We start from the raw sequence: 15,950 nt of genomic DNA on the forward strand, positions 1-15,950 counted from the left end.
CTAAAAAGCAGGTGTGCTCCACGGAATTTAACAGCAGAAGGAATATTCAACAAAATGTTTGTTGTGATTTACATTTTGGCAGGACGCAGCCTGCCTTTCTCTAGACTCCAATTATTAGTATGGTATTATGAGTTGACTGTTAACATATAACCTTTATTGGGGAATTTATAAATGTTAGTTCAAAACTGTCTTTTTCTAAATATACCCTTAGGGAAAGGGGAACACCTTTTGCATCACAATATATGTGATCCATATTGTTGTAATTAACGACACAACCAATTAAGCCAGTATATACACCTAATAACTCAGAAATACCAATGTTCATGGATAACCTATATCCTGAGGAGAGGGATAGATCTATTGATGTTGAAATTAAGTCTGTCTTGTACGCTTGGTACCAAGGTCAATGTCTGAGACAGGAAATGGTTTGTCATAGCTGCAATAAAATGGGATAAATGTTGGCTTATTTTGTGGCTTTTAATGAACTTCTATAAGTAAGTTTATTCTGTCTCGGTAAAATGCCATTTGACATGATGTAAATGGCGTGAATTTATACTGAGCAGATTTGAAAACGATGGCTGTTTAAACTTTGACCTGTTTTTGCAACGAAATGTGAATTGCTATTTATGATGTTTGTACAGTTCTCATCCTCCAGAGGTTGCTGTTGGATTTTATGTTGTGCAGCCTTGAGGAGAGAGAAGAATTTTGATTCATTACAGCTGCAATGTAATAATTTAATAATGGAATAAACTACAGTTCTTATATATTAGTGGTTTAATATTGGCCGTTTTTTCTTATTAATCCCGTCAAAATGTTATTTTAGGCGGTGGATCCTGATATTCATCCTCAAGATGGTGTTGTTATATCCATACTGAGCATGTGCTGAAGTTGGTATGGTTAATATGGCGCTGCTGATGTCATTAGTGTAATGACATGCGAGTTACGTGACGTCATTACGTCAGGTACGTGGTAGCCATATTGGCCATCCAACCTATAAATAGAACATACAAACAATTGACACCATTTCCTCACCAAATGGTGAGGGGGGCCTTCAGCATCCGTATACTATACCCACCCTGAGCTGTAATAAAAAAAATGGAGAATCTGAGAGAGAGAAAAAAAACAAGCAAATAACCAAGATGAATCAACCCTATACTTGGTAGAAGTGTAGGGTTGACTCAGCTTGGTTATTTGGTTGTTTTGGGGTTTTTTTCCCTCTTTCTCTTCTTCTCCATTTTTTTTGCTTGTAGCTCTGGGTGGGTGTAGTCCACTCTAATTATTATTATTATTGTATTTCTTTATGTAACATCTTTATTCTAGACATACAAAATCCTGTTCTTTATGCATCCATTCCATGAGGAACCCCTTGTTTTCGCACTGTCTGATCACAGGCATGAAGGAGCTGGGACAAGGGGGCTGAATAATGTGCTCTACCAATAGCACACAGGAAGTGCAAAATACTGCTCAGGGACAAGTCTGTTCCCTTGCCACGAAGCTGTGTCCTTTTCTGACACTGCCCCCCACCCCTCTGACTTTATCTCCCTCCCAGGTGCACATAAAGCAACCTATCTGACAAAAGCATATTTTTGTACCACTATGAATTCTTCAAGAAAAGTTTCAGCACTCTCAGAACCTTTCGTTTCCAGAGGCTGAAAATGGTACAATGCCTCCTCCCTCCCCCATCCCCCCGACTCTGTGCGTGATTCAGAGATGGAGCCTCCTAACTTGTTTGAGGATTAAATGAAAGAAAGCAAGAGGGGACACAGATGTTATAGTGTAAGCTGCACAGGAATAAACCCCTGTGTTTTTATGAGACACACACTAAGGGATCTTGGCAGTTACTCTCAACTGTAGATAACAGTGATTGCTGCAAACTAGTCTTTGCCTAGTACCTAAGTCTCCACAGCCAAATGAGTCCCTACAGGCGCTAGGGCTAACAAAATCAAAAAAGACTTTTGCTATCCTTGTATAAATGGAATGTTAGTTTTATGAGGACTAGCCTAACCCTGAAAAGAAATGTACTTCTCTTTAATTCCTTTTCTGTTGGATACATTTCAGCAAAAGGCTTAAGAAGAAATGGGCAATCCTGATAGTAGTAGATGCCATCATTTCAGTCCTTAGTAAGCACCTTGTATATACTTTTGTGCATGTTCCCTCTCTGTTAAGTGTTTGAAGCTCTCTTAGGGACCTTATTTGCACTTGCAAGTCCAGCCTTGCAGTCAGTAATGTCTATTTGCTGGACAAAGCAGATAAATGGACAACACGAGTCTGCCTTTAATGACCCCGTTCTCCTAAAACAATGGCAGCTGATGCAGCCAACCTTTTTGTTTTGTGTAGATGCTTTAGAGAATGTAATTTGCCAAACCTCTAGAATGTCTCTTATATCTGTGCACATGCTCAGGATTTTCTGGTTAAAAGCTTGGCCTGCTGAACCTTCTTTAAGATGTGCATTTTCTACTGAATGCCCCTTTGGGGAATCCCTTGATAAATTTTATCTGGGTAAAGATGCCCCTATCCCATCAGAAAAAGTCTTAAGCCCTTCCACTCAGCTACTATTGCTGCTTATGGAAAAGGTCCATTTTGTTCTTCCCAGGCATCAGTCTCCAAACCAAGACTTAGTACTTCTTTTTGTTACAAGCCCATGTCCTCCAAACCTGCCCAGAAGCCCTCCTCACAATGAAGGCATGCCTTTACCTCTTATAGTGGATGACATCTGTTGGCAATGCCGTCAGTCTGGATCTGAGAAGTCCTGGACCTCTGGGTCTGATCTTTATTTCACAGGGGTACAAAATTTCTGTCTCTTCCCTTTCCAACCCTCCAATCTGCCAGCATCAGCTCAAAAACAAGCAGATTTTCGTCCATTTACACTCTTTAATATTTTTTTAATCACTTTTAATAACATCCCTTGTAATAACTGGAGCAATGACATGTCCTCTTTATGGGAAGGACTGCCCTTAAAAGCATCTGATCAAACCAAATTCGGTTTGAAGAGATGCTTTCCTAAGCTAGTAATGATTTATTTACATCCTGGCAAAACCATAACAAAATACTAATTGCTTCCATTTTTTTAGACCATACAGATGATCATGGACATTCCAGTCATTAATCATCTCAATGGTAAGCCAGAAGAACTGCTGGCTTCAGTCCGGAGCACCTGGTGGCCCTTTCTGCCACCTGTAAAACCAATTTAGTGGCTAATTGGCCATTAGAATCACTTTTACATGGACCTGGAAAAAATATAGGCACCACATTGGCTTTGCGCCAAATTAGTCAATAAAGCGTCTCTAAAAATTAAACACACTGGCTTAGATGTAACTCAGCTCTTTGAGGATCATTGGGTGTAAGAAATCTGTGCATGATTTTGTGAGCCCACGTCCAGAAGACTATTAATTTCCTTAAAACCTTTGGCTAGTTAACTTTCCAAAGTAAGTTATCCAAACTTCATACCATCTGGAGCATTGGGTCTAATTTTAGTCCTATCTTTAGCCAGAATCATCCTTCACCCATAAAACGTAAAAACGCCCTGTTTACCATTTGCCGTCCGGGCCATTCTGTTATTTGTCACATCCATGTAAACATCTGCATTCTTTTGTTAGATAATTCCTTTAAACCACCAAACATTATATATTTTCTGAAAGCAAAGGTCAAAATGCTCATTGTTGCAATTTTTTATGTCACATGATATTTGTGCAGCGGTTATCAAATGCAAATTTTCAGTAAAAAAAACACTTTTATATTTTGCAATTCTGTGCACTAAAATTTATTAAAGATGATAGGCCAAGTGAAATCTAACTGAACATGTCACTCTTTAATGACTTGCCCTCCAGAGGATTTACCCCCCCTTCCTGACCAGGCCATTTTTTGTGATATGGCACTGTGTTAATTTAACTGACAATTACGCGGTCATGCAATGCGGCACCCAAATGAAATTTATGTCCTTTTTTTTTTTCCCCACAAATGGAGCTTTCTTTCAGTGGTATTTGATTGCTTCTGCGGTTTTTATTTTTTGTGCTATAAAAAAAAAAAGATGACAATTTTGAGAAAAAAACAATATTTTTAACTTTTTGCTAATAAACCTGTCCAGTAAAAAAAATAAAAATAAAATTTTGGCATAAATTTAGGCCAAAAATGTATTCTGCTATATGACGTTGCTAAAAAAAAAAAAAAAAAATACTAATACATGTAAATTAATTGGATTACGTGAAAGTTTGTTTTTTTTCACACCAGTAATGGGTGCGATCAGTGACTTATAGTGGGACTGTGGCGGGCATTCTGACACTGGGGTGGAAACTGACTAACTATCACTGACATCCCCACTGACACTAATACAGTTATCAATGCTAATATGCAGTGCTGACACTGTACTTATGCCACTGGGCAGGAAGGGGTTAACATCTGGGGCAATCAAAGGGTTAACTTTGTGCTGTTTTACAGTGTGCTGTGTGTGTGTTTTACAGTGTAAGCATGCTGACGGGAGAGATCTGCATTGTTTACACACAGACCTCTTCCCCGTCAGTGATACTGGGCAATCACCGGGTGCCAGTGGGGAATAACTGGCCGGGACCCGGTGATTGACAGCTGAAGCCATCAGTGGTGGCACGGGTAGGACCCCTACCTGTAAGTGCAAAATCACCTATATCTACGTGATTTTGCGCAGCCATGCCACCCTGTCGCAGTATTTCTGCTAAAAGGCTGCAGGCAAGCGGTTAAAATTGTGGAATGGCAACAAAAAAGTAAATTATATTCTCCTATAGGTGACGCTTTAAAAGCCTTTAAAGGTTACCAGTCTATAGTTAAACAGGAGGTCTGATGCTAGAATTATTGCTCCAACTCTGATGTTCTCAGCGACACCCCACATGTGGTGCAATCATTGTGTACATATGCCTAAGGGACCCCTGTGTGCATTTGCATTTCTATGTGAGCATGGGAGAGAGGGCGTGGTTTTTTTTTTTTGTTTCTTTCAATTTTTGGGGGGGGTAACAACTCTTGTGATAGCATGGGTAGTGGCAGGTACTCTTTACTGAGAGATCTGGGGTTTATTGTACCTCAGACAGATGACGGATGATCCTTGGCCTCTTCCAGACTGACCAGATTTACAAGGACCCCTATTCCACTCTGCTTCTCAGTCGCTGGTGTTATTGGCATGGCTGTTAAAACCCATTTCCTGAAAATAGGGATATATCTGACTTTGTCATCCCCACCATACTCTGATTTGTGAAATTCTGCTTTCCACAAGATCTACCATCATACTTAACATACTTGGAAGGCCTATTCTGCCAGTTGCAAGAACAGACTTCTAGTTACGAGGGAATACTCTGTTATTCATATCTTGGGCCTTTCTTCAATCTGGTCATGAACAGCATCTTGCCCTAAGTACTCAAAAGAAAAAAAAAATCTCTGCCTTATTCACTGTTTGCCAGAAACTATTTGCTTCACTGTCCTTAATCAAAATTTTTCTTCAGTGAGTTGCTCATATTAATCTCATATTTCGACCTAATGTGTCACCTTTGGATCTGTACCCGGTGTTCTGTGTACTGCAGACACTCCTCTTTGAACTGATTAGAGATATCCATCGGGAGACATGCAAGATTGCCTTCCTAGTGGTCATTACATCAGATAGACCTGTTCTGAGCTGTGACAGCCCTTGTAAGGAGTCGTTTCTTGTATTGCACAGGGACAACAAGGTAGTCTTGAGACCAAGAACTTTTCTATCCAAGGTAGTCTTGAGACCAAGAACTTTTCTTTCCAGGGTGGTTTCCTCTTTCCAACTCATTGAGATAATGTAAAACCAGCCTTCGTTCCCAAGTTGTACTCCCCGCTGTTTCTGGAAGAATCCGGAACACAAAGAAACAAAAAAGTCAAACCATCCAAATACAGACACAAAAAACAAAAAAAAATTGAGACCGGAGGGCATAACAAATAAGAAATACAGATTATCACAGTGTTTGAGGGTCACAATTAGAATATAAAAACCTCCTAAATTAGAATCTTCCATTAGGTCCAAGTTCAGCTGTATATCTTGTACACTATAGGGGTGAAAGAGCTGGACTTGCTATGGTTTTGATATATAAAGGTTTTTTATGGAATTACATAGAATATAAAACAAAAACTTACAATTTTTCACATGTATGTATAATTTATTTGCTGAAATTTGTATGGTTTTTATGCAGTGTATGATTACATTATTTGTTATAAACATACCATTAGTCTAGGTTCACACCTAAGCATTTTGCGGTGTATTTTGCAGAAATGCAGTACAGTCCATTTATTTATTTATTTCAGGTCCTTATATAGCACTGTCAATTTACGCAGCGCTTTACATATATATTGTACATTCACATCAGCCCCTAACCCTCAAGGGGTGAACAATCGAAGGTCCCTAACTTACATTCATACATACACATACTAGGGCCAATTTAGACAGGAGCCAATTCACCTACCGGCATGTCTTTGGAGTGTGGGAGGAAACCGGTGTACCCAGAGGAAACCCACGCAGGCACAGGGAGAACATGCAAACTCCAGGCAGGTGGTGCCGTGGTTGGGATTCGAACCAACGACCCTAGTACTGCCAGGCAGAAGTGCTAACTATTTAGCCACTGTGCTAACCATTTAACATGATTTCCTTTGGGACACTTTCACATCTCCGCGTTTTCACCCGGTGCATTTTTGGAAAGGGTCAGGGACTTTTTTAAACATTGCGTTTTAGTTCAATAGACTTCAATGGAGACGCTGCAGAAATGCAGGCAGTGTGTTTTTTATGTGTTTTGCGGTTTAATCTGCCCAGCAACAAGTTGAGGGAAAAACCCGCAAAAACGCATGTGTAAAACACACAGCAAAAAGCACTGCAGGAACGGATCAAAAGTTTTGATCAAAAGTTAGTTTGTTGCTTAATTTGTATTTGGATATTTGGCAACTGTTTTGTGATATCCAGTGTTTTTTGTAGATGTACGGCACTTTGAAAAAGTATTCATACCCCTTAACATTTTCCAAATTTTGTCATGTTACAACCAAAAACATAAATGTATTTTATTGGGATTTTATGTGATAGACCAGCACAAAGTGGCACTTAATTGAGAAGTGGAAGGAAAGTGATAAATGGTTTTCAAAATTGTTTACAAATAAATATCTGAAACATGTGGCATACATTTGTATTCAGCCCCCTGAGTCAATACTTTGTAGAAGCACCTTTTGCTGCAGTTACAGCTGCAAGTCTTTTTGCGTACAGTGGTGCTCAAAAGTTTGCATACTCTGGCAGAAATTGTGAACTTTTGGCATTGATATTGAAAATATGACTGATCATGCCAAAAAATGCTCTTTTATTGAAGGATGATGATCATATGAAGCCATTTATTATCAAATAGTTGTTTGGCTCCTTTTTAAATCATAATGATATCAGAAATCTCCCAAATGGCCATGATCAAAGGTTTACACACTCTGGAATGTTTGGCCTTGGTACAGACACACAAGGTGACACACACGGGTTAAAATACCAATTAGAGGTTAATGTCATCTGTGGCTTTTTAAATTGCAATTAGTGTCAGTGTATAAATAGTCCATTAGTTTGTTAGCACTGGAAGTTTGGAAGCACTGACTAGGCTAGATACTGAGCCATGGGGATCAGAAAAGAACTGTCAAAAGTCCCGCGTAACAAGGTAATGGAACTTTATAAAGATAGAAAAGGACATAAAAAGATGACCAAAGCCTTGAATAGAAAATTCAGGGACCTTTTGACACCAAGCCAAGTACAGGTAGACCAAGAAAGATTGCAGCCACAACTGCCAGAAGAATTGTTCGGGATACAAAGGGAAACCCATAGATAACCACAAGCAAAATACAGGTTGCTCTGGAAAAAGACAGTGTGGTTGTTTTGAAGGAGCACAATATGATGACACTTGCACAAAAATGAGCTGCATGGTCGAGGTGCCAGAAAGAAGCCTTTACTGCATCAATGACACAAAAAGGCCTGGTTAGGCATGCCAAGGTGTTGTCAAGCATGTTGTAACCGGGCTTTTTTGTGACATTGGTCGAGATGCCAGAAAGAAGCTTTTACTGCACCAAACAGCTGATTTTTGTTCAAGTATCACTGTATTGTACTCCTTAAAAACAACCACACCATCTTTTTCCAGAGCAGCCTGTATTTCTTTTGCGGTTGCTTGTGGGTTTTTCTTTGAATCCCGGACAATTCTTCTGTTAGTTATGGCTGCAATCTTTCTTGGTCTACCAGACCTTGGCTTGGTATCAAGAGTCCCCGAACTTTCCACTTCTTAATAGGTGATTTAAAGTACTGATTGGCATGTTCAAGGCTTTGGACATCTTTTTATGTCCTTTTCCATTTTTATAAAGTTCCATTACCTTGTTATGCAGGACTTTTGACAGTTTTTTTTCTGATCCCCATGGCTCAGTATCTAGCCTAGTCAGTGCTTCCACGTAAGAGCTAACACTCATTGACTATATATACACTGACACTAATTGCAATTTAAAAAGCCACAGATGTGGGACATTAACCTCTAATTGACATTTTAACCCGTGTGTGTCACCTTGTGTGTCTGTAGCAAGGCCAAACATTCCAAGGTATGTAAACTTTTGATCGTGGCCATTTGGGTGATTTTTGTTATGATTTAAAAAGGAGCCAAACAACTTTTTAGCATGATCAGTCATATTTTCAATATCAATGCCAATATTTCACAATTTCTGCCAGGGTATGCAAACTTTTGAGCACAAATGTATGTCTCTACCAGCTTTGCACATCTAGAGAGTGAAATGTTTGCCCATTCTTCTTTGCAAAATATGTATGGTTAGGGTTGTTGTCTGCTGGAAGGTCTGAAGTTTTTTGCAGACTCTTTAACAGGTTTTCTTCTAAGATTGCTCTGTATTTAGCTTCTCCATCTTCCCATCAACTCTGACCAGCTTTCCTGTCCCTGCTGAAGAAAAGCATCCGCACAACATGATGCTGCCATCACCATGTGTCACAGTGTGGATGGTGTATTCAGGGTGATGTGCAGTGTTAGTTTTCCACCACACGCGTTTTACTTTTAGGCCAAAAAGTTTGGTCTTATGTAACCAGAGCACCTTCTTCCACATGTTTGCTGTGTCCCCCACATGGCTTCTCGCAAACTGCAAACAGGACTACTTATGGCTTCCTTTCCACAATTGCTTTCTTCTTGCTCTTCTATAAAGTCAAGATTTGTGGAGGGTACAACTAATCGTAGTCCTGTGGACAGATTCTCCCACCTGAGCTGTGAATCTCTGCAGCTCCTCCAGAGTTACCATGGGCCTCTTGGCTGCTTCTCTGATTTAATGCTCTCCTTGCCCAGCCCCTCAGTTTAGGTGGATGGCCATGTCTTGGTAGGTTTGCAGTTCTGCCATACTTTTCCATTTTCGGATTCAACAGTGCTTTGTGAGATGTTCAAAGCTTGGGATATTTTTTTTATAACCTAACCCTGCTTTAAACTTCTCCATGACTCTATTTAGTAATTAGGTGACTTCTGAAGGCAATTGGTTTCACTAGATTTTAGTTAGGGGTATCAGAGTAAAGGGTCTGAATACAACTGCATGCCACACTTTTCAGATATTTATTTGTAAAGCATTTTGAAAACCATTTATCATTTTCCTTCCACTTCACAATTATGTGCCACTTTGTGTTGGTCTATCACATAAAATCCCAATAAAATATATTTATATTTTTGGTTGTAGCATGACAAAATGTGGAACATTTCAAGGGGTATGAATACTTTCTCAAGGCACTGTAAATGGGTGTATATTCCTTTAAGGGACAATTTCCTGTTCATAATTGTGACAGCCTATTGCGTGTATATAACGAATCCTTTTACCAGCTCCCCCCATATCTTCGATTGCATATGCATTACAGTGGTTGGTCCCGAGGGGAAATTGTTGCTTTGGTTTTGTGCAATAAACTAAGCAGTTGCTGATGTCATTGGTGTGCGGCTATTTCTCTCCTTTGTTAGCAGTTCTTTTGCTGTGTTCTTGTCCACCCATCATTTTATTGCTTGGAGACTTTTCACAGTCTATGACCATGTGTCCTGTATTGTATGTATATTCTAAGGGGCCATTTTGACTTGCCTGTAAATGCTTTATCTTGGAGTAAGGTATGACACAGGATCCGCTCTGTTTTCTGTGGTCACTTCTGAATGCTTGCTATAAACTGGAATCGCAAAGTGGGTGTTGATATGAGTGCGCACTAGGGGCGGCCCCAGCAAATTCTTTGCCAGTGTCCTGCCATCCCTGTGTCCTGTACTGTACTTAAAGATAAGGAACTTGCAGATACATCAAACTCCACCCCTTTATTTTCTCCACAGCTTTAGTGACATTACTTATCTGTAATGAAGCATATCCCACATCATGCAGGCAGCTGAATCCTTTAGAAATCTTCTCTGCGAAGTGCCCAGTCCTTTTCCTATCATTGAGCTTCTCTCACTGGAAGAGGAGGGGATGGGTGGACATCAGATCATCATAGCAGTTATGCCTGACGTCCCGACTCTATTAACTCTCTACTGTGCCAGACAGTTAGAAGCAGGAAAAGGACCAGGCACCCTGCACAGAATATTTTTAAGATTTTTTTCAGGATTCAGCTGCCTGTATGACATAGGAGATACTTAATTACAGGTAAGTAATGCCACCACAGCTGTAGGGAGTTTTTTTCTTTAAAATGAAACCTTGCCTTTACAGTAGAATTCCTGTATAACACGAACTATGTTTAAAAATGTCCCTTGCTACCTATGCTGTTTGACATGTGTAAAAAAAAAAATAAAATAAAATAAAGTGTAATCTCATAACTTCATCTTCCCTGTGTCAGTCAGCAGCTGCTGCAGGGGATAGGAGGGAGCATTGACAATGGCTTGGACAGGGCAACGTAACGTATGGGTGACGTCACTGCTCCCCGAATTCCCAACTGTTGTCAAGGGCTCTCCTTTCCCCTGCAGCCGCCACTCACTGGCACAGGAGCTCATGTGACCAGATCACAGCAAGCTGAAAATGTGTGTGTGTGTGTGTGTGTGTATGTGTGTGTGTATATGTGTATATATATATATATATATATATATATATATATATATATATATACTGTATATGTGTGTGTGTATATATACAGTCAGGTCCATAAATAATGGGACATCGACACATATATATATATATATATATATTAGGGATGAGAAACTTTTAAACATCGTTTTAAGCAGGAATTCTTCTTTAAATATACAGACTTGCTCAGTAATTGCCACATTTAATAAAACATCCTGAACTAGGTATTTAAGCAGACAGCATTCTTTAACATTTATAAATGAGCTAAAATAAAGATGTAATTGTATTGAAAGAATGATACCCAAATCAAGACGCTGATGCTAATAATTCCTCCATGTCAGGACTGAATAGGTTATGAATGCATACTAAATCTTGTATTAGTTAATTAAATGGAGCAAAAAGTCTAAGGCCGGCCATACATTTATACAATTTTCTTGAGATTTTTGCTTTAGATAAACAACTCTTTCAATTGTATCCAGTTAGGCAGGCTCTTGCATTACATAGTTGAAGGTAAATCTAAAATAAATTGGACAGAAAATTGTATAGTGTATGGCCATCCTTAGTTGTCTTCTCATTTACTGATGTGCAAAATTACAACCGTGTGATGATCTTTTTCTTTTACTTTTGATGTTTTTCATGTTGCTGCTCAGGTGCTTTAAATGCAGATTTATAAAATACATTTTCTCAAATAGGTAAAGTAAAACCTAAAATTTTCAGTTTAAGCAATCCTATTTTTTTATTCATTTGGCAGGCTTATGAAGGAGTGTTGCAGCTTGTTGAGGCTCGGGAACAATATGAGGAACTTTGTATCATTATGTGCGTCATTCCTGCAACTATCAGCAACAATGTTCCTGGCACTGACTTTAGCATTGGCTCAGATACAGCTGTCAATGCTGCCATGGAGGTGATATATTTTCTAGATTTCTTTGCCTTTATAATGTTTCATAAAAATCTCAAGTCTACAGCAGGGTTTTTATGGAATCCAAGGGTTCCTAAAGAGGTTGCTAGGGGTTCTTTGAGCAATGAGCAATTTCTGCCTCTCAGATAAGTTCCCACTGACACTACTGATCTTTTTGGCTATCTATAAGGGGGTGATTCTTCCCAGTGACCACAAGTGTAAGGAGCTTTCTTCCTACTAACCATGACACTAATGTATAATGAGTTTGTAGATATAATAATTTTTAGCAAGGATTCCCTAAGACCAGAAAGTTATTTCAAGGGTTCCTCTGTGTTAAGAAGGTTCAGTCCTTACTAACAGACTAGATCTAAATCTGGATTAGATGGGTGCACACTAGGGTATTTTTTTTTTTATTTTAGTAATATGTGATACAAGCTTTCTTTTTTAAATTTTTAGATCACTTTAGTTTAGGCTATGTTGTGTTTCATAAAAATTGTAAATACTGTACGTGCTCGTACAGTTTTTGCCTCTTTTGGTAGGTGTTGGAGCCAGCTTAGGTAAATATTCTGCTATATGAAGGACCTATTTAACTGAGTCACAACCACAGTCTTAAAATGGTGCTGGAATAGTGAACATTTATCTTATGACTACCTGTGTGTGTCTCCCTGCAGCAGCTGAAAGCCAGCACCTCCCCAACCCCACATGCCCCCCCTCCCCGTCGCACTGATCCCTCTCCCTATCCTGCCAACATCTGATTCCCCCTGCTGCCCGGGTCCCCTACAGGAAGACCGGTGGTGCCCGTTTTATTGACGGCCCTATCTGATGTATGCATGAGAGCATATGTGTAATTCATTTATTATAAGTATTTACAAAATTATTAGTGAATGAATCGTTCCTTAACTGGGTTTCTGGTCCACAAAGAGTTTAAAGCTAATATCTGAGTGTATTGAAAAGCAAAACCCTATATATTTCCCTTGTGGCTTTGCTAGTTTATTTGAATTTGTTTATGAAAGTAATGTAAAATATTTCAATGACATACTTCTTTTAAAAAATTTGAATAGAGCTGTGACCGCATTAAACAATCTGCTTCTGGAACGAAGAGGCGTGTCTTCATTGTAGAAACTATGGGTGGATACTGTGGCTACCTTGCTACAGTGACAGGAATAGCTGTCGGTGCTGATGCTGCATATGTTTATGAGGACCGATTTAACATCCATGATCTTAAGGTGAGATGTACGGTTTGGTATTGGACAACTACCGTTTGGCTATTATTTTCTTTTAGCTAATTTTTCTTCTGAGCAGTTGCTCTGCTTTTGCTCCAGTTGTTTTACTACATTCCCACTCTCTGCATACAGAGACTTATTTCTAAGTCTAACACCCTGATTGTTGTGTCTGAGAGATCTGTTATTTACACAACCTATACTGTCCTCTCTGGCACTCATATTTTGGCTTTTTTCCACAACCTCATATTTTGTCAAATAGACTAATATTTATATTCTAAAGTAATAAGGCATAGTGTAACCGTTAAAATTCTGCAATATTGAGAATGTACTTTACAGAGTGAACACAAGAAGCTGCAATACTGACAAACGGTTTAGCTATTGCAGTGCATGCTTGGGTAACTCTGTATTAGCAGTGAGATTTATATTGGCAAAGGTTTTCATTTTTTATGCCCAGTCTCTGATTTGCATAATAAGCTTGTTTGTTCCTAATATGAGATCTCCATCATTTGTAGTCTAATGTGGACCACTTGACTGACAAAATGAAGACTGATATTCAAAGAGGTCTTGTGCTGAGGTATTTATTTATACTATGCCTTTTTTTTTTTTTTTTTTTTTTGTAACTTCATTTTCATTTAGTAGCATAGCCATTGTGAAACCACTTTACCCTACAAGTATGTATGTGGCTTGAGGAAGAAAACAGAGCCACCCAAAAGATGTAGAGAGTACACAAACTTCATAACAACAGTGCACTGGTTGCACTGAGATGGGACCCTGGTGCTCCAAGGCACCTGTTTTAACCAATAAGCCACCGTGCAGCCAAGTTCAGTATTGGTTTTTCAGCTTTTCAAGTCTAACTATTGAAATCTGGTAAACTGGTTTATTTAGGGTACCACGTATCACTGTATCCAAACTCTTCTTTTTATATAATATTTTTTATTGGAGGATTCCACAGGTGGAGCATAATTTATTGCTGAATGCCTACTTAATTAAAATTTTGCTTCAACTATTTCTTCCAAATACTAAAGTTCAACTTCTTTATAGTAAATGGACACTTGTTTGAACAATTTTATTCCTTTCACTAATGGTGCCTACATACGTTAAAGTGGTATTAAACCCTGATTTTTAACTGTGTTCAGAAGCTCATTTAATCACTTTATTGAATATGCAGCTTGTTTAAAGGATGGCTCCTTTCTCTTGCAGCAGTCAATGGAGTCACCCTTGTATGCAGGGAGCAGAGTTGTATCTCACTGTGTGCTTCAATAAAAACAAATCACACAGCTCCATTGCCTAGAGTAGCAAAGCAGTCCCCTGCTCTTCCTTCCTCCTCCCCATCCCTTCTCCAAGCTAACAGATTGTTTGGAGGTTGCACTGTCCAATGTTGGCTCTTTCCTGTGAAGACTGAAGTTGAGGGAAGCAGAACTAAGAGATCAGGAGCTAGCAGCATTGATAGTTGTAAACTGCAAGTGCTAGGGTAAGATTTTTAGCAAATAGTTTACTGGGGAATGTTTATTTTATTGTGCTCAATTTGGTATATTAAAAAACACTGAGGGTTTATTACTACTGTAATAACTTTATTAAACCTATGTTGACTTGGTTACAATAATATTGATGCCTGCATCGTTCTATCCTCGTATGAATTTTTTCATCTTTCTAAACCCACACTGAAAACATTTATAAAAACCAAGTTTTAAAACAATTTGTTTGTATGACTGTTTTCCCCTAGTTTTTTGTTTAGCGAAATCTGTGTCTGGTTGGAAAATGCATCTGTGGCCAGTCTCAGATAAGGTTACACATTTAAGCAGACCTTAGGAGTATCAGACTTCATGAATGGACCTAGCGTAGTGGTCGAGTGATGCTAAACGCCCTCATTTTTCACATTTGTCTCGACACCCCCTGTTTTTATAAACTGTGCTTGCGTGTTCATCCAATAAAGGGTATTACATTTCTAGAAAGAATGTCCATATTTAACTCCGGACAGCTGCTTGTTTAGCAGACATTTGCAAGTGTCCACATTTATTGGGCAGTTCAAGAGTAGGGGTGATAGCAAAGTGGTCACTTGAGAATTTGTTGACATTCCTAGCAAATGTGCCATATGTTTGCATTATTATGATGAGGTTTTGAGATGAAACGTCTAGCTATCCAAACAGTTTGACTGATAGTAATACATTTTAGTGTATTATATAAATGTGTTTTCAATTATTTGCAGCTGCAAGTTAAAGCAGTGTGTGTATGTTTTAGATTGTATTACATTTTAGTTTGCTTTCTACTTCCCAGATATTTTGCTAAATCATTTGGATTGGTTCTGCATCTTGTATTTTGTTTTGTATAAGCTGAGTATAAAAGTAGACTTGGTGCATAAAGGACTTATGATTGTGTGAGATTTATCTGAAAGTAGAACTATAGGCAAAACATTTTTTTCATTTTCGATACAGCAAGGGAAGGTTATAACCCGTCAAATTTTTTTCTTTTTCACAATCTGTGTCCCATATCAGAAATTTCCCTTCTTTCTTGTCCCATAGCCAAACAGGAAGTAAGACGAAATCCCTGCAAATTAAGAAAATATCTTGGTGATCCCCATGTCACCAGAGCAAATGTCCCTATTGCAAGATTTCCCCTCTATTACTTTTCTGGGGACAACTCAAAATTTAGAGTTTTCTTTTACTTTCGCTTTCATTGATGATGGTAAACAGGACAAAAAGGGCGAAGATTACACAGACCGCAATAAAAACTGACAACCATTCTAATCATTCTGCATTCCATCCAAAACTAAAAAAAAGTATTGCCTTTAGGTA

At 38.8% G+C, this 15,950-nt stretch overlaps 1 protein-coding gene across 1 annotated transcript in view; it reads left to right on the forward strand.

Moving 5' to 3' along the window:
- LOC149456630 (ATP-dependent 6-phosphofructokinase, liver type) overlaps window positions 1-15,950 on the forward strand; it is a 140,591-nt gene that overhangs the window by 98,377 nt on the left and 26,264 nt on the right. Inside the window, exons 16-18 of the mRNA XM_089684705.1 lie at window positions 11,789-11,941; window positions 12,997-13,161; window positions 13,671-13,732. Of these exons, the coding sequence (XP_089540831.1) occupies window positions 11,789-11,941; window positions 12,997-13,161; window positions 13,671-13,732 (380 nt within the window). The remainder of the gene's footprint in view (window positions 1-11,788; window positions 11,942-12,996; window positions 13,162-13,670; window positions 13,733-15,950) is intronic.

The sequence above is a fragment of the Staurois parvus genome, unplaced genomic scaffold (assembly GCF_062004578.1).
Source record: "Staurois parvus isolate SC_StPar_1 unplaced genomic scaffold, SC_StPar_1.0 ptg000353l, whole genome shotgun sequence".
NCBI classification, from domain to species: Eukaryota; Metazoa; Chordata; class Amphibia; order Anura; family Ranidae; genus Staurois; species Staurois parvus.